Source organism: Bactrocera neohumeralis, chromosome 4 (assembly GCF_024586455.1).
Source record: "Bactrocera neohumeralis isolate Rockhampton chromosome 4, APGP_CSIRO_Bneo_wtdbg2-racon-allhic-juicebox.fasta_v2, whole genome shotgun sequence".
Classification (NCBI taxonomy): Eukaryota; Metazoa; Arthropoda; class Insecta; order Diptera; family Tephritidae; genus Bactrocera; species Bactrocera neohumeralis.
This window is the reverse complement of record NC_065921.1, coordinates 84,927,738-84,946,649: the sequence shown is the minus strand read 5'-3', so window position 1 is coordinate 84,946,649 and position 18,912 is coordinate 84,927,738. Positions and strand designations below refer to the sequence as shown.

At 32.9% G+C, this 18,912-nt stretch overlaps 1 protein-coding gene and 5 non-coding genes across 6 annotated transcripts; 1 reads left to right on the top strand and 5 right to left on the bottom strand.

Annotated features, from left to right (window-relative positions):
- Positions 1 to 1,388: 1,388 nt before the first annotated feature.
- Positions 1,389 to 13,224, bottom strand: LOC126754858 (potassium voltage-gated channel subfamily KQT member 4-like). Its single transcript, XM_050467047.1, has 15 exons — positions 12,870 to 13,224; positions 5,549 to 5,740; positions 5,341 to 5,475; positions 5,187 to 5,269; positions 4,949 to 5,124; positions 4,756 to 4,881; positions 4,577 to 4,687; positions 4,305 to 4,498; positions 4,083 to 4,231; positions 3,964 to 4,034; positions 3,060 to 3,187; positions 2,735 to 2,828; positions 2,438 to 2,634; positions 1,873 to 1,976; positions 1,389 to 1,588 (listed from the first exon to the last, which is right to left on the bottom strand). The coding sequence occupies exons 2-15, from the start codon at positions 5,686 to 5,688 to the stop codon at positions 1,476 to 1,478; spliced, it is 1,821 nt and encodes a 606-aa protein (XP_050323004.1). The 5' UTR covers positions 5,689 to 5,740; positions 12,870 to 13,224; the 3' UTR covers positions 1,389 to 1,475.
- Positions 9,942 to 10,066, bottom strand: Trnal-caa (transfer RNA leucine (anticodon CAA)). The gene is made up of 2 exons: positions 10,029 to 10,066; positions 9,942 to 9,986 (listed from the first exon to the last, which is right to left on the bottom strand). It is a non-coding gene; the product is annotated as a tRNA-Leu (tRNA).
- A 664-nt stretch (positions 13,225 to 13,888) lies between the features above and the next one.
- On the bottom strand, positions 13,889 to 14,013 carry Trnal-caa (transfer RNA leucine (anticodon CAA)). Its single transcript has 2 exons — positions 13,976 to 14,013; positions 13,889 to 13,933 (listed from the first exon to the last, which is right to left on the bottom strand). It is a non-coding gene; the product is annotated as a tRNA-Leu (tRNA).
- Positions 14,014 to 16,039: 2,026 nt separating this feature from the next.
- Positions 16,040 to 16,164, bottom strand: Trnal-caa (transfer RNA leucine (anticodon CAA)). The gene is made up of 2 exons: positions 16,127 to 16,164; positions 16,040 to 16,084 (listed from the first exon to the last, which is right to left on the bottom strand). It is a non-coding gene; the product is annotated as a tRNA-Leu (tRNA).
- A 364-nt stretch (positions 16,165 to 16,528) lies between these two features.
- On the top strand, positions 16,529 to 16,600 carry Trnae-uuc (transfer RNA glutamic acid (anticodon UUC)). The gene has a single exon. It is a non-coding gene; the product is annotated as a tRNA-Glu (tRNA).
- A 1,431-nt stretch (positions 16,601 to 18,031) lies between these two features.
- Trnad-guc (transfer RNA aspartic acid (anticodon GUC)) lies at positions 18,032 to 18,103 on the bottom strand. Its single transcript has one exon. It is a non-coding gene; the product is annotated as a tRNA-Asp (tRNA).
- Positions 18,104 to 18,912: the final 809 nt, after the last annotated feature.

Sequence of the window (18,912 nt, the reverse complement as noted above, 5' to 3'; positions counted from 1 at the left end):
GACGTCAAAAGTGATTCGTGCGTTAAATTAAAATAAATAAAATATTTTCAATTTACTGACTATTCTACGAGAATGGCGCTACAAATCGGGTCCACTGTTGCTTCAGCAAAAAATTGGTAAATATCACATATTGAACTGAAAAGTGAGGGGTTATTAAATTCCAACTCAGGCTGCTGTGGCAACTATTTTTCTTAGTTATGCAACTTTAAACAAATTATATATTGGGTAGTCGAAAAAGTATTTTCGTATTTTGTCAATAGATGTCATTGCGGTCGTATATCTTCAGTGTAACCAATCATATTGTGTCATAACATATATCGTTGGAAAGGTGAGAACCAAAATAAAATAAAAATCGGAGAAGTTGAAAAAAGTTACAGCTGTTCAAAAATGAGTGAAAATAACTAAGAAATTCGCTATATTTTGAAATTTTTCTATAAAAAAGGCTAGAATGCCACGCAAGCCACCAATGGAATTTGTGAAGTTTACAATGATTCGCTCGCTTCCGTTCTGGAAATTTCGATGTGAAAGATGCACTTCGCTCTGGTCGACCTATCGTTGGAAAATTCGATGAAATTATTTAAAAGATTGACCAGGACCGTCACATAAGCAGCCACGTCATCGCAAAGGAACTTAAAATTCATCTTCAAATGGTTTCGAACCATTTAAAAAAGGCTGGCTACAAAAAGAAGCTCGATGTTTGGGTACCACATGAATTGTCTGTGAAAAACTTAATGGACCGAATTAACTTTTGGTGAAGCTCAACTAATTGTCGCAAAGCCAGGATTGACGACTGGAAAGGAATCATCCACTTTCAGTTGCCCCAGCCTGGTTGAATGATTGATTCTCCATTTTACCGTCAACAACGTATGAGATGGTAGCAAGCAATCGAAAAAAACGGCCAGAACTGATCAATAGAGAGGTTTTCGTCTTCCATCAGTTCAACACTAGACGACACACATTTTGATGACTCGGCAAAAACTGGAAAAATTTGATGCACCCACCATATAACCCTGACCTTGCATCATCGGACTACCATTTGTTTCGGCCAATGCAGAACTCCTTTAATGGAGTAAAGTTGGCTTCAAGAAAAGCCTGTGAAAATTACTTGTCGCAGTTTTTCGCCGAGAAACCAGAAAAGTTTTACACTGATGAAATAATGTCTCCAGCGGAAAAATGGCAAAAGGTGGTCGACCAAAATGTAATTTTTTTGTTCACTATTGTTTATTATAAATATTAAAAAAATTAAGTTGAATTTTGATTAGAAATACGAAAAGACTTTTTCGACTATCCAATATATATTAAAAAACATATAATCAATACTCTGTTTATATATCTTTATACTTTATTTAATTATTACAACATAAATAATGCAACTTATTCGATAATAGTTGTCTGCAGCTGCTGCAAGGGACACAAAATTTTAGTATTATGTTATGGAAACCAAGCTTCCGTGCTTCACTTAAACACACAGCACTTCAAGTCCAACCCAAATACGCTTCCACTGATGCATACATAGCATCGCTGTACTCATCGTCCTCAGCGAATATATCGCCTTCTTCTACTTTGCCCAAATCATCTATAAATATGACTAGCATCAAGAAAATATAAAATAAATTCACTTTAATATACAATATTATTTGCTAACAACAAAATATCCAACAAAACAACCATACATACAAAAATTTATTACAACTAATAACTACTTCACAATTACAAAATAGAGAGAGTGCAGTAAGTACAGTGAGCACACAACATTGAGTACGTATACAGTGAACTTCGGTTGTATGTGTAGCGTGTGTGTACGAGTGTAATTTATGTGAGACGGTGCAGATTCTATAACACAGACATGGATCAAATGCTAAAGTTGTTTACTTGCACTATCAGGTCGCTGCTGTGGGAGTGGTAACTTTAAGTCACGATGTGGAGGATAATTTATATTCGCGGGCAGGTGTGGTTGATAGACGATCGAGGGGAGACTGTAAGAAAAGAGTATAAAAAGTTTTTTTACAAGAAAATATTGCCACCTAAAATGTAAAACAATGTATCATCAACAAATCGAAATTGAGTTTTTTATTGATTACAATTCACTACACGGTATCATCGTTCATATATATAGCATAAAATTTTCAGCTTCCGCTGTCCGATATAACCACTTTATAACCAATATGTAACCATTTTATAACCAATATTTAGCCAATATATAACCAATACATATCCACTATATAACCAATTTATAACCATTTCATAACCAAAACTCAAATTTTTTTTTCAATATACATATAAGTGGTTTCTATTATATCGTTTTTCTTTCGGCTGGAAGCTTATGAAAAGTTATGTTACGTTATTTTGCATTTTAGGTGACGATATATAAGTTCATGCACGCGCTCTCTTTAAAATGTTTTTTTTTTTTTATTGTATGAATATTTATGACCCTCACCTTGTTCTATTGGCACTTTTTGCTTCCTTCACAGCGGCCGTAATATTTTCTTTCTCTCTTTTGTTGATCGTCTCTGTATTCACGGCTTCGAGTGCCGGCGCCAAATTTGACTGCTCTTCGTTATCATTTTCTTTTCGTCTGCGATCCTCCATATATTGTCTGATCAGTAGATCCAGCTTATCATCAATATCGGTCACCTGGTTGTTTGAGTTCATTAAAAGTGGATTATTGAAAATTGAAAAAAGAAGTTAATAAATGAAGGCGGAAAGTAAGGCAGGTTTAAAAGCGTAGATTTACTTGTCTCTCCATTTTGACCACTCTGGAAGCTAAGCAGATTTTCGATGCATCCTTGATTTTTGGCGCACGCTTGCCGCCTAATATTAGATCCAATCTACGTGAAGGCATTTAAAAAAAAAAAACAAATTATAAAATTAAAGTATAAGATAAATCATTTTTTTTTTATAGATTTTTTTAAATATTTTTTGTCGGTTCTACGTAAGCAATTATTTTGTATTTTCGTCGAAGATTTTTTCGCGTAAAACTATAGAACCTTATTAAGACGTTCTACAGGGCCGAATAGATCTTAGTACGCGGTGCAAACCTCAATGAGTTTTAATTTTACCTCGCGTGTATATTCTTTACTCGCATCAACAGGTCCGCGTGACCAGCCGCATACTGTTCCAGTACATCTTTCACATCGTAGGGTTTCAAGGCTTCTTTGAATTTTCGACGGGCAACCATAAACTTAAGCTATGTGGGGAAAATTAAAATAATAAAACAAAACCAAAATTGTAATAAAGAAAAAATTTATTTTAAACTGTAATTAAAAGCCAAATTCAAAGAAAGAAGAAAAAAAGAAAATGTACATACTTATATACAATACAAAAAAGTTGAAATTTGATTAGAAATACGAAAAGACTTTTTCGATTACCTAATGTTAGAGCCGGTCGATTTTTTTCTATAAAATCGCATATGCCGGAAATGTTGTACGGACCGTTCTGAACAATTTTGCCTAAGAGACTATGGGTCTTACGTCGGTTTCAAGGGTCTGGAGCCATTTTTAAGGGAAATTTAAAAAATCTGAGTTATTGGCTGTATGGGAGATATGTGATATAGTTGTCCGATCTGACCGAATCCGACATATGATCAATAGAACATCAAAATGCACCTATGTATGTACTTAATTTCGTTCGGATATTTTAAAAACTGAAGAATAAATTTTTATAATCCCTAAAAAACTTCGACTTAAAAATCGCTGGCTCGAAACTGTTTTTAGACGTTTAGTCGCTTGGGCAAAGTCTTTTTGAATTATCCGCAGAAAATTTCTGGCATACAACATTTTTACGTTTTTTTTGGCTTCCAGTAAATCGACCCGCTATAATATATAAAATATATTTTTACGAAATTAAAATAAAAAATTATAATAAAAATATTAAAAACCTAATAATAACAATATTAATAAAAATAAATATATGAAAAATTTTGAAAAGTGTAGCAGAATACCTCTAGGCATATACTATAGTTACCATTCTTATAAATCTGATAGCGATTTTGTGTTTCTTCATCAACGTATTGCACTTTGGTGTATATTCTTCATCTGCAAAATAATACTAAGTACAAATTTTTTTTAAATAAAACAACTAACCTTGACTTTCGACAGATTTGTCATTGAAGACCGAAAGATAGCGACCCGACTTCGCTGACTCAATATGCACAATATCGGCAGGCGAATGTATGGTTTGGCTACGGCGACGGCGACTAGGCAAACGTCGCAAGGGGCTTTGAACTTTGAAGCTAAAGAATTGAAAAGAATGCTTAGCTGATGCTATCAAACATAAAGAAGCCACTATTTCTAAACTGCACTCACGAGCTCGTGGGACTTGGCATTTGTATGGGTATTTCGTGTATCTTCCATGTGGCCACGGCAGTAGAATTCTCATCTGCTGCATAATAACGCCAAGCGGACTGTATCAATGTGGCCGCGGGCTGATAGCGACTTATCATATGCTTTTGACGCTGTTGTTGTTGGACTTTCAAGGCAAAACCGCTGCCCAAGATGCCCTAAAAATAATGTTATAGAATGCAAAACAATAAAAAGCAAAGTAAAAGAAAATAAAGCGAAGGCCTTCAGGAACTCACCGCCGGAAGTGCAAAGAACGAATAGCTCAACAAAGTAACAATCGAACCGATGAGTTTACCCTGCCAGGTTATGGGCACTGAGTCGCCATATCCGATAGTACACATTGTTATCTGCAAGAAAAGTTGACAGACGCTGGCTCAAACTTCGGTACAGTGCTGCTATATATAATATTACTTACAACACCCCACCATAAAGCTTTCGCAAAATTGCTGAACTGCTCATTAACATCACGTTCAACCAAGTAAACCAGGAAGGAAGAGAAAGTGAGACCGAGAAAACCGATGTAGACTGATGTGAGTAGTTCCTGGAAAAAAAAGAAAGAGTTTACAAAAGCTTTAGATCTCGCTTTATGCTTTGAAAGCTTAGTATACCTGTCTATGCGCGTAGACAACGCTCCCCAAAAGTTTCCAGCTACCACCACGTCGATCCATGCGCAACATGCGCAAGATCTGAAAGAACCTCAGCGCACGCAAAGTGCTGGTGGCAAACACGCGACGTGGTGCACCCTGCGCCAAAGCAATCAGTGAGGCGGCAATGGTAATGAGGTCTGAAAAATATATTTAAAACTAAAACAACAGCAGACTCGTATAACCAAAGCTTAAAACCGACCTATGATGCAAAATGTGCCGGTCATGAATTTGAAGCGTCCCAGCAGACCCTGATAACGTGAGCGTACGCCTGCCGCCCATAACCTGTTAGAAAATTAGAAAATTCGTAAACGCAGCTCCAGACACTCCTTTACACAGATGAGTAAACTACTTACCGTACAATAAATTCAATCGTGAGCCAAAATACCACCAACACCTCCAGACGATATAAGGAAAATGATGCCTCTTTTTCATATTCGTTGATTGTGGCGAAAATACTTAAGGCTAAGCAGGTGAAGATCAAAATAAATCTGCGAAATAGGCGCGAGTGATAAGGGTCGTGAACATATTATTGAATTTGTGCAGAAAAAATCGTCAACTTACACCATTATGTGATAGGAGATTGCGAATAAACCGCGTGGACGCTCCAGAAAATTATAAATACGACCTTGTATGATCCGGTAGCGAGCATCACGTCGATGTGTACCGCGTGTGTAGGTAATAGATTTGCCCAACAGCGACATTCGAGGGATTACAAGGCGCTTCGTTGTGGGCCGATATTTTCTCTTACATAATCTGTTGAGAAGTTATAAAGAAAGAGAATGAATTTCAATGTAAATTTTTATTAAAGAAAGCTCTAAAGGAAACTGCTAATAAGAACTTGAGAAGAAAGGCTTAAAGAAGAACTAGACATCCGACTTTTCAAACGTAACTTCCAACTTCTTGATTTCAGAATAGTAGTTCATTTATACCTGTACTCAAAAATACATTTATAAGAATCCAAGCACAAGAGTGTTAATTATCCTGTTGAGGGATAGGTTGTCTTTCTTTTCTTAAGGGTTTACATGGGTTTACTGGTTTCAAAAGATCTAATTTTTTATTATCTTATTAAATTCTACAACACCTCTAGAATATTGTCCTAAACTTTCAAGTTCATCCGAGTTTGTATCGAAGTTACAGCCTTGAGCACTTGTGCGCTCGAGGCTAGCTAAGCTGAGTGCGCCGTCCTTAAACGCGATTTTCTCGAAACAGTGCTTTTGAAGTCGGTTGGCAAGATTTGTCGTAAACTACTTAATCGCTCTTCATGAAATTTTACACAGTTCTTTTAGATACAATTCCTAATGACTTGGATATAGGACTTTTTTTTCGATTACAACTATTTGAAAAACAAATATTGTCGCGATATTTTCACTAAAATTTTAATTTGTTTTTGTAAATATGTTTGCCAAAAATTTAATTTTCACTTTGTTTTTCCTTCGTCTAAGTTCTAAGTTAAGGCTTTTACTAAAACACATATTTTTCACTTCAGAAGATCCTGTAGGAGTTATTCTGCCAACGCGGGCGAATCTTTTTTCCGAGGGCTTACCGGAAATGGCGTCACAATGGCCGAGTTTAAAATATTTTCTTCCAAAAATGACAGAATTTATTTGTTAATATTGTATGTTTGTAACAATAAAAAAATCTAATAAAATATTTCAGTTTTTTTATGAGAAAAAAATTGCTGAAAACAGGCTATTTTTAACCCGAGGAAACCCATGTAACCCCTTAAGAGAACTTTAATAAGATGAGTGGAATCGAAGCACAAGAGAGTTAAATGTCCTGTTGAGAGATAGATTTGCTTTCCTCTCTTAAGTTTTTTATAAGGTTCTCAGGATATTTCATCTGCTTAGTCCACATGTGCATATATCATAAACGTGCTCAAATCAAAACCAGCTTAATATCTTAATAAAAAAATGTTCTTGAACGGCAAAAAACACCGAGATGTGGTATAAGATCGTTCTAGCTTTTTTGTTTCTATGGAATTCATTTATAACACATTACTTTCATTGCTTTCAGCTCAACATTCTTAAGTCTGAGAAGCATTTTTTTTGCCTAGAAACAACATTTTCACAGTTTTTATTAAAAAAAATCCTTCAAAACTTGCCCCAATTTGAAATCCTTATTATAAATATTGAACGCTTCATTATTTTCATCCATATAGTCAGCCATTTCTGTTAACGTTTTTTAGAATTAAAATTTATTTATTCTTCTAACTTAAATATTGTTGCTTGTTTTAGAAGTTAAGCTCGTAGTATTTTGAAGTTCATTTGTCAATTTTTAACAAAAGTTCTGCCCCACTTCAGCTCCTTTCAAGGCGCAATCCGAACTCTTCCTTTAACAAATTTCAATTTCACACACTGCAATGTCCGTTATTTCTACTTTCAAACTATAATCATTATGAAACTTCTTTCTCTTCACTGTCCGCAGTCTTTAAAGTTCAATGGTAAAATGAACTTATTGAAGGTAACTGTTACCATTATCCAACACCTAGCCTATAGTTTTTTTTTTTTTTTTTTTGCATACACACACCTTACAATTTAACCATCGTAATATGATATTGATATGACTACTTAACGCTGTACGGGTTTTATGACCCCACCAAACCCGTTCAGAGCCCGTCAAAACAGATAATTTCCACACATTTACCCAGATCACTGAATATGACATTAAAATGTTAAATAAACTTGAAAATAAGTAAGCAACAGTAAGCATTTTGTTATATTGAATTTTTATCTATTTCATACAGACAATTTTATTTCGCTTTTTTATTGTTTTTATAGCAAAAAAGAGGCGAGTACTTTATTTGCAAAAAAGGTTGGGTGGCGACGTTTGGTAATTTGAAAAAATTCCATCTTTGACATTTTAAATACATTTATAAATTTCTCTGCTCATCTGCCTGCATTTTTTGTTATAGTTTATGCGTGCTTTTGTTGTTGTGTTTAATTATATACGCTTTAATATATTTTTTCTTTCATTATTCGGTCAAGCAGATAGCGAGCTGTCAACGCTTTCGTATGTAACGGTAAAGGTTTTAATCAATGCAAATAATTTTGTAATCATTTTATGACAGCGATGATACAACTTTTTGAAAATATAAGCTGAAATTTTAATCGCTCCGCGACAGTGATATACTTACATACTTTCAATCGTGTGCATGTGTATAAGTAGCTACAAAGTGGGCAAAAAGCTTTGATTGACAGCTTCGAATAAAAAAACTGCTTTATGCTAATGTTTGGACTTCATTGATGTGCTAAATCAGTTTAATATTAAAGAAGGAAACTAAAAATAGTTAAATGCACGAGACTTAAAAGCGTCGCAAAACGAGTTTAGCAGTGTCAGTATACGGAGAAGGAGTTGGCTAAATACTAAAACATATATTGTACTAAATGAGAAACATGCATTTTCAATCTCTTGACTTGATTAAACTTTGGAGAGATTGATATGAAATCCAACTACGTTTGTGCGCCCCTAGTTCAGGCAATTAAACCTTCGAAATTAGTTTTTCTAGGCAAAAATTAAGCTAAATACTTAGTCATCCAAAAAAAAAAAAATTAAGCGCATTGCCTTTATATTTCAAGCTTTAGACTCCATTAACTTATATTAGAACATGTTATACACAGATTTTTAGTTTATCGCCCAAACTTCAGCCATTAATCGCGACAATGGTTATTCTCATCAATCCACAAGGAAATTGGAACTTTATACACCATATCAAGAAAGTATCGGGAATTCTTCATTTAAATCTCCCGCTTGTATGGAAGACAGGTACATTTTTTTTCCTAGGTTGGTATTTTACATTCAGGGTCTGTGTAGGGATAGTTGGGACATCTCTTAGAATCTCAGACCGAGCAGAATTAGGCCAAATTGAAGAAACTCAACTTTGTTCGCTACTTATCGTCATATATAATTTAATATTATTCGAATCCTCTTACTTTCTATATATAGTATATTTGTTGTAAGATTTGAAATATATTCTTTTTCGAGCGATTAAAAACTTTTTTTGAGGTTAATATTGCTCTTGTAAAACCAACCAGTTTTGAAGAGCATTATGTATAGTTTTATAAGCTTTTCAACTACTGATAAATTAAAATCTTTAAGGAGCTCATCCCGTTTAAAAAAAAAACGATTTTTTTTTTTTGGCATAAATCTAATCTAGAGATTGTTCATAGAACATGATGGTAAAGCAATTTTCTGAAATTGAAAGTAATGGAAGGTTAGAGGAGTGAGAAAGTAAGGCCTTTAGAGCCTAAGACCTACACACCTGACTTGTTTGTATCGAAAAAAAAAAACATTTTATAAATTGGCGATCAAGATATCTCAAAAAACTGTTCTACCGATTGCTTTACAATTTATTAAAAAATGTATGTGGCTTACTAGGATTTTAACCGTTTTTTGTTTTAATAAAAATGTAGTGGCAACAAATCATGAAATTTTGGATTTCAATGCCTAAAAGAATTCAAAAATATTAATTTCCAAGTTCTGTAAAAGATCCTTGTTTTGGCAATAGCCATCTATATAGAGATTAACATGGGAAGGGTTATACAAGTAGAGCTACTTATTTCAATAGCCTCGAAATGGATTATTATTTTTGTGTAGCCAGTCTGCGGGAATCATGGACGGAGTTTGTCTACCCTTTTTCTTCATGGATGTCAATGGCGTGATAAATCTCGCAATTAACAGAATAAATTTACTTTGAAAATAAAAAAAATACAGCTTAAGACTTAATATTTATGTAGTAAAAATTTGGAAGCTTTGTATTTCCATTTTATTATAAAAAATTCCGAAAAATCTAAAATAAAACGCTTGCTTTATTTTGCATTAATTGGAAAAATATATTTTTGAGCAGTCTTAAAATGATTTATCTATTTTGAGAATTTCTTATGAGCGATAAATGTACTCAATTTTCATTATCATTAAAATATTATTTGGAGTAAAAAAAAAACAATAAAAAATTTCTTGTCAGAAGTGGGATTCGAACCCACGCCCTCAGAGAGGACCAGAAAGCTCCATAGAAACCCGTCATTGAATGATAGGTAAGTTCGCACTTGAGTCTGGCGCCTTAGACCGCTCGGCCATCCTGACACATATTTACGCTTTGTCAAAGTGCGCACTTATGCTCAAAGTAAATGTTTTGTATGCCAATTTACTCATTGTTTTCTCATTATTATTCCTTGCGCCACATTTAATAGCGCATAATTGTAGCTGCTGAAATATGACTCATAAATGTTCGGTAATATTTGCGGCCAATAACACTCACAATTAAAATTGGCATGAGCTCTAATAAAAATAACTTAATTTAATTAAAAAGGTGAACAATTAAGTAATTTGGAGAGAAACGTAATATTAGAAACAAAGTTTTTGAGTATTATTATATACATATGTATGTATATAGTATATAGTAGATATATCTATATGGACGAATTTATATATATAAATATGTATATACATATATTATATGTATGTATATGTTATAAACAAACAAACAAAAATGAATAAATTATTTCATATACCATAAATTAAGTGACTAATAGATTTCGATCCAAATTATTTTCGTTTAAATATACACACATCTTATAAGACTCGAAGTAAGGCCATAAATCTTGCAACAAAACACATTGCCACTGCCACACAGTGGGTTAATAGCGAGATGCATACATATACTTAGATACATACATACATACATACACACATATGTATATGTAGATACGTATGTTCTTAAATGTTATTTCGCGAGCGAATTTTCCAACACAAATAAATTGGAATTTAGAAAAAATCTAAGTATTTATATATTATATCAAATAAAATTAAATTGTCACTCTTATACAGCCGGTCGGCTATGGATTTGTGCCAGCCGTCGCTCTCAGCGACTAACAAGTGATTTGAATTGTGTGTTTTCAGCGTATTGGTTTGTGTGTCTGTGTATAGTATGTGAGTTTATATGGAGCGTACATGGGGGTGTATGGAGCGCACACGAATGGCGTGCAAACGGTCCGGAGACAGCTGATTATGGCGTTTTCTTGGGGGTATAAAAAGTGCGACGGAAATGCTTTCAACGCATTACTCGACAAATCAAATTAAATAAATACCTAGGTGAACAAGTATCGAAAATAATAATAAATAATAAAAGCTAAAACTGTTAATAAAAGTACTTAAAAGCAAATAAAAGTAGAATTTATTCAGTGTTATATATGATTTTTTTTTTGTTTTTTCCTTTGAATATTTGGAGAAAATAAATTTTCAAATAATTAACAATAATTATTATTATTTGAAAATTCAAATATTTAATTGAATTTTTCAACTTAAGAATATACGAAAACAGCACAACAAGTGTTTTCCTCAATCGATTTGAAATTCGAACTATAATAAGTAATTTTAATTATTATTTTTTAAATTAATTAAATTGTCAAACAATTTTTTATTTGAAATACTTTTAATTTTGAGTAATTTATAAAATTATTGTTTTTGAATTAAATATTTTTTAACAATGAATAAAATTTAAAAAAATTTAATTTTGAGTAATTCATAAAATTTTTAATAAATCATAATTTTTTTTTCGAAGTTTGAATTTTGTTTTTGTGTTCAAATTTGTTTTATATAATTATTATGGAACTATTTTCTTTTTACTTGATATGTTTGGCTAATTATAACTAAAACTTGAAATAAAAACACTTTTAGAGTATACATATGTATTTCGTTAAAGAGCAAAGGGAAAAATAAAAAAAAATATTTTTTCTTTAGAATTTTTTTTTTTTATTTTTTTCAGTTTTTTGAATTTAAAAATTGTCAAAGTTTTAATTTATTTAATCCAATTAATTTTAATTATTTTTATATTCTTTTTGTCAAATTTTGTAATTTAAAAATTTGAAAAATTGTCAAAATTTTATTTTTTTATTATTACAATAAAAAAATGTTTCTATTAAACTAATACAATTATTATTAAGTTTGGCCTTATCCCTTATCAAAAACATAGTTAAACACATTTTTTAAATTTTAATATACATACATAGGATTGTTTTAAATTTATAATTTTTTTTAATATTCGAAAAAAAAAATACACATAATAAAAAAATATTTTAATTACGCTTTATTTTAATTAAGGCCAAACATAAAAAAATTATTAAAAAATTTATAACTATGGCAAAAAAATATAAAAAACATTTCAAAAAAATGTTTAATATTTTATTTTTAATTTTAATATATGTAGTTATTTATGTATTTAATTTTTTTTTCTTTTTAATATTCTAAAAAAAATACAAATAATAAGGATCTAAATCAAAATTTCAATATTTTTACATATTATAAAATTTATTTTTTGTTATATATTCGAATTTGATTAATTTTTTTTTAAATATTTTATTAAATTTGTTTCTAAAATTTTTTTAAATGTTAAAATTTTAAATTTTTTTTGTTTGTTTAGCCTCAATTTTTGAAAATTTTCAATATATTTTAATATTCCGAATAAATTTTGAACATTTTTAGTAACATTTTCATAAGCAGACGTAAAATATCATTAAAAATAAATTGTACAAATCAGTTTAAAATCTGGAAACTGTAAAATTTAATTTTTTTTTACATTTGGATAAAATTCAAAAGATAAGAATTAAGTCAAATTTCTTAAAGCAGTTGTAAATAAAAATATTTCAAAATCCAGAAACTAAAAAGTAAAAACTCCATACAAATTCACAAACAACAATTCACCTGCAAAATTAAAATTGACTTTCGTAGATTTATTACACACATAACGTCTCTATTTATAGCTGGCCACCTACAAAGGCCAATTATATATAGCACCGAAAGCATGCGTCCAAAATACTTGCTAAAATACTTAATATGCTCTACTATAGACTAAGATTTTCGAACATAATACCACTAATCAAATGCTTACCTTTTGAGCGCCAGTAGAATGTCGCAGCGTTTTAGCGAGCTATGAGATTAGTATTCGCACAAAAGCGTGTCTTTAGTTTTTCGCGCCAATAATATACGCTTCAACAGCCATCCACCACACAATGCCTAACTAAATCTATTTACATATCTACGTAGTAGGTGTGCGCCCAATTTTACACGCTTCGGCGAAATTGTTTTTTAATTTAATAAACAAAACAAAAAAACAAGACAAAATGCTACAACATTAACTTGTATTTTGCTCGCTTTTCCGAACTACTCACTTGTTTTGGTGCTGAAAACTCAAAACTATATACAAAACGTCTTTGCCACAAGCAAATTTCAATAATATGCTCACAAAATGCTACACACAACAAGTCAATTGATCGGCGTCACCTAAGGCCATTAGCAACAACAGGCGAAAAACACTCTCAGCAAGTGCCTCAACAACGAGGAGACGGAGACACGACGCATCGCCTCCTCCATACGGACCAGGCTAACCGGGCAGCCAGGCACGCGGGCAGTTGGGCGGTCAGCGTTAAGAGCTAACAAGCCAGACGCCGAAATAGAAAAAAATCCTAATAAAAGCAGCAAAACATAAATAAATACGTACATGAAATATTTAAATATTCATTGTACAACCAAACAAATGTACTATACTTCGCAAAGATAACAACAACAGTAATAGGTTGTGTCAGAAAAAAAATTTAGGAGTGTGCGGGTGTAAGTAGTACTCAGTGGCCCACGCACCCACATTTTTTTTTGGAAAATTGCTTGTTTTGTCATCACCTTTTTGTTATTGCACAGAATGCTTGATTTGTTTTGCTTGTATTTTACAGTCTATTTTGTGGTTGTCGGCAAAATAAAATTAGCAATATTTATGCATACAAAATATGAGTCGCAAAAAACGTGGAGAAACGGATTTTCCGGATCTATTGTCACGTGGTACTTTTTATATAATCTTGAAACGAAAATGTCTTGGCAATATATTTTAAAGTATTTGAATTCAATAAAAAAAATTCTTGTCAGAAGTGGGATTCGAACCCACGCCCTCAGAGAGGACCAGAAAGCTCCATATGAACCCATCATTGAATGATAGGCAAGTTTACACTTGAGTCTGGCGCCTTAGACCGCTCGGCCATCCTGACAGATATCAGTTAGATGACAAAATACATATTTCAATATAGATAAAGTTAAGTTCTTGGAAATTCGGACAGACATTTTTACTATACTTAGTTGAAAATTATTAAGCATATTTCAATTATCTTTGTTATTTTCAACAAAGGTAATTTATGAAATATAAATAAACTGTGCAACTTTTTTTTAATTGTGAGCACGTGCATTATCTGACCACATACTGTTTATTGCGACATCTAACGACAATATGTTTGAAAATTACAATTTTTTAGCAAAGACTGCAACCATAAGAAAGCGATGAGCCATTCACAATAAGGTTTGAAACTGAAATTTCAATTACGGCTTCACTTAAATAATATATAAACAAAAGCCAATCAATTCCCGCAGTGCTTCTTTCATATGGCTGACCAGACCGACTTCGTAGTACTGATATTAATTACGTAGATCCTGGACGATGATTTCGAGCTCTATATTTACTCGGTTGCTTAAAAGAAAGGTGGTGAATGACCCATCATTGGGTTTATCATGACGAATTTGGAACCCTTCAACAACTAGCTGGATTTAGTAAAATTCTCAACATTTGTAGATCTGTCAATCTCTATCGGTTAAGGGATGCTCTGCATTATGCTGGTTCTATTAGGTTTGAGCACTGGAAGTCATAGAAAATGTGCCAACTCAATCGACTAAGGTCTGCTCTGTATTCTGCTGATTTCACTTTACCAAGTTTCTGAAGATAGGTTAGTAGGGATAAGTACCCTGTGTTGAATTACTTGCTCAGTATAAGCTTTAAGAAACTGATTCACTTATAACCGGAGCTATTACTGTAAAAATATCAGATTATTAATCTTAGCATAGGGAGTCTACTGACGGGAGCTCTGAATCAACTCTTGTTTCCGACAGTCAGATCACTGCAATGTCTTTCAAGCAGAAGTGGCTGTGTTCGGCTCTGGTTGCCTAGAACTCATTTATTTATAAATTTTGCTTATCCTAATTCATTGATTCACCACAGAAAAAGTTGTGTTGTATACACATATGTATCTACTGTATATAACGACACTATGTAGAGATATCTTAATCATAAGTGTTCTCAACGCCATACTATAATTATTCCTTACCTTTTGATACCTAGGATCATTTGTGATCATTTATATAGTCAGTGATATAGTCACAGATATATTTCTCCGCTGTGTGGCTTATTTACAGGCCTTAAGCTCGCTGACAGTGTGCTCAAAGCTAGCCAATGAGTGCATTAAATCACTACCATTGCATCAAGCTATTTCCATATGAAATTTCTGGATGCCTGGCCACAGCGGAATCCTCGGAACTTGTAAAGTCATGAGCTAGCAATATAAGGCACCCATACCAAAATCCCATCAGGATAGGAACGAGTAGGAGTTCTTTTGTCTTTGTGCATTCAAGCACAGCGCTCGTCTCAATTTAGCAATAAACACTTGACGGATTGCAAAAGCCTTCTAGCTTATTGTAGAACATAAAAAGTCCATTGAACTGCTATCTCTAAGCAAGGCTCATATCGCCGCTTTGATAGGCGCCTAAATGAACACTGTCCCCCCAGCATTTTTGCTGTGAGGCTAATGAGGAAGATGAGGTGGAAACATCTAAGCACTTTCTCCTCCACTATCCAGTTTCCGCCAAAGTAAGGATGAAGCATCTCGGTTGCCATACTTTTACGAACCCGGCGAATAGGCTGGAATAAGATATAAACCGTCTCAATAATTTAATTCCAATCGTTCAGTCGATATGCGCCAATTTTCACAAGTGTCTAGAGTAGTCCGAGTGGCATTATTAATAACCTCACGAGTAATCAGCCATTTACCTAACCTAAACTAATACTAAATGGATCGACCACCATTTATATCGCCCCAAGTTTCTCAACTTTATGAATTAGGAGCTGCAATAATGTTAACATTGTATTTATTTAAAAATTTATTTTTGTGAGTTTAATTGCCAATCTTTACAATAATATTAAAAAAAAAATATAACTACTCTTTTAAAAGAAGCATAAGTAAAAAAAAATTTTGTCAGAAGTGGGATTCGAACCCACGCCCTCAGAGAGGACCAGAAAGCTCCATAGAAACCCATCATTGAATGATAAGCAAGTTTGCACTTGAGTCTGGCGCCTTAGACCGCTCGGCCATCCTGACACTTATTAATATCGTGTCAAATGGCATATACAAGCGAGTGCTTCACAGAAAGCAAAAAAAGTATTATGTGACCTTTCTATATAAATAAAAAAGTTAAAAAAAAACAGATGCACAGAATACGAGTTTCAAAAATTGGTATTTATAATATATTAAATTATCTATTGATGGAGCAAAATCGTGGTCTACAGTGTTCGCACACGTTACTTCCATTTGCTTCTTTGTTATAACTTTGTCATTCATATCTGTTGTTAGTTGTGTTCAAAACTGTTTTTTGTTGTGTTGAGTGATTTCTGTATAACAGTTATAACAATTTTGCGTACTAAGATGTCATTAAGTTGCTCTTAGGTCAAATAGTTGATATATATCCCATATGGTCTAGTGGCTAGGATATCTGGCTTTCACCCAGAAGGCCCGGGTTCGATTCCCGGTATGGGAAGATTTTTTTTAAATTTGTTGACACTATCACTGAAGTCGGAATTTTACATTATTCTTTAGAAGTGGCTCTTTATATCTTTTACTCTTTATATCGTTTATCGAACGTTGGACATACGTGAACCGTTACGCACTTCGTAATTTTCTTTATGAGATATGAAAGGTCTGCTCGCAAATTGAAGACATTTATCCGTGAAAATGAATATTATATGTATGGTAAATCCATCACGATAGAGGCCTTAAAGGGAAAATAATATATTGTACAAATATTTCTCGACAAATTTCACCAAAGTGAATCGGTACGTATTTATTGAATCTTTAACGTCTATGCAAATGGTTTATATTTATGTACATTTGACCTATATATTTACTAAAACGACATACATATATGTATATGGACTGATCCTATTAACATCAGTAAGTAGTGTTAAATGAACCTCGGCGCTTATTATAATTTACCTCTGGAAATCAGGTTCAAAGTCACCCCTTAGAGCGAGAGTTTGGCCGTATTACAAGCGATGCTGATGGTTAAGGGGTTCATGGGCTAACGCGTTTCAAAAAATCGAATTTTTTATTGCTTTATTAAATTCTACAACACCTCTCCTAAATTTTCAAGCTGATTCAAGTAATAGCTTTGGAGATACAACCTTGAGAAGTTGGCCGCTCGAGGATAGCTATGGAGTCACTTAAAACATTAAACGCGTTTTTCTCGAAACTGTGTTTGTGAAGTCGGTTGGCAAGATTTCTCGAGAACTACTTAACCGATCTTCATGAAATTTTACACAGGTCTGTAAGATACAATTCTTAAAGACTTTGACGAAGATTTTTTTCGAAATACATCTATTTAAAAGAAAATTGTCGGGAAATTTTCTCAGAAATTTTCATTATTTTTGTAAAAATGTCTGCCAAAAATGCAATTTTAAGTTCTTTCCCTTCATTCAAGTTCTAAGTTAAGGTTTTGAACTAAAACACGAGGGGTTACCGGAAAAGGCGTCGCAATGGTCTAGTTTAAAATATTTTTTTTCCAAAAATTTCAGAATTTCTTTGATAATAGTGCATGTTTGTAGAAATAAAATATTTAATTTTTTTATGAAAAAACAATCTTTAAGGTAATTGCGCTTTATTTTAACAGAAATTCAAATCATCTTATAAAGTCCAGTGTATAATGGTTCTACTATACGAAAACACAAAGCGAGGTGACGATATACATATATGATTCTTGTGATTTCTGAAGAGATCTTCACAGCCAAATCATTCCAACTATTTTTTGCCATTGTTGAGTATGATATCCTGAGTATCGTATTAACATAACTGAATAACTTTCAATGTAAAACGTCCTTCGTCAGCGTGGTGAGGCCTTTCATTGTAAAAATTGGTACATACTATATTGTGGTTTCAAAATCTTTCGAACATAAAAATTTTAGGAAAAATATTTCTCCCCGGCGGGGAATCGAACCCCGGTCTCCCGCGTGACAGGCGGGGATACTGACCACTATACTACCGAGGACACACTTCAATTTTGCAATATTTTAGCAATTTATTATTAGTCAAAGGATTTCAAGGATAATTACCCACGCTAGGCTACGCATGTTGGCTACGTAAATATTTCCGTGTTTGTGTGCGATGTATTAACAACAATAAGGGAGGATTTGAAAGAAATGACATTAAGATTTCGATTATCTTTGTAAAGAGTATGGAATTTTTCTTTATTGCTTTTCTTTTACTTAAGAAATGTTTTAACTGTCGGGTTTAATAAGAAGATTATATTAAATTTCTTTTGCTAGAACTCTCATTGTTCCGCTAAATTACTTTCTATAGCCTTTCTTTAGCATATATTAAAAGATTCATTTCAAAAGCAAACCATAATCAATGAATGACATTAATCGTACGTGCCACATGCTTTCCGGTATGCGTTGTAGCATGTTGCAACGCTTTAAACTAAAAGTCATTCATTTGTGGCGCGATCGCAGCAGTCAACCGCCGCCACTCAATTATAATAAACACTGAAGCGCTCAAGATCGATGCCGATCAATGAACACGAACCATTGTGAATGGTGGTAGAATAATGAATGGAAAACTCTTCTGACTGAAAAATGAATATTATAATGGTGATAAGTTGGCTAAAAGGCTGGTAATAACACATTTTAGTCTGACATATCACGATCACTTAACATAACATAAGTTATGAAAAGCACTATTGCAAATAAGTATTAGGATATACCTCATTTTTTTTTTACTTTAAAACCAGAAACTTGCCACAGTTTATGAGAAAATCGGCTTGATGACATTCACAGACAGTAACATGCAGGTTTAAGT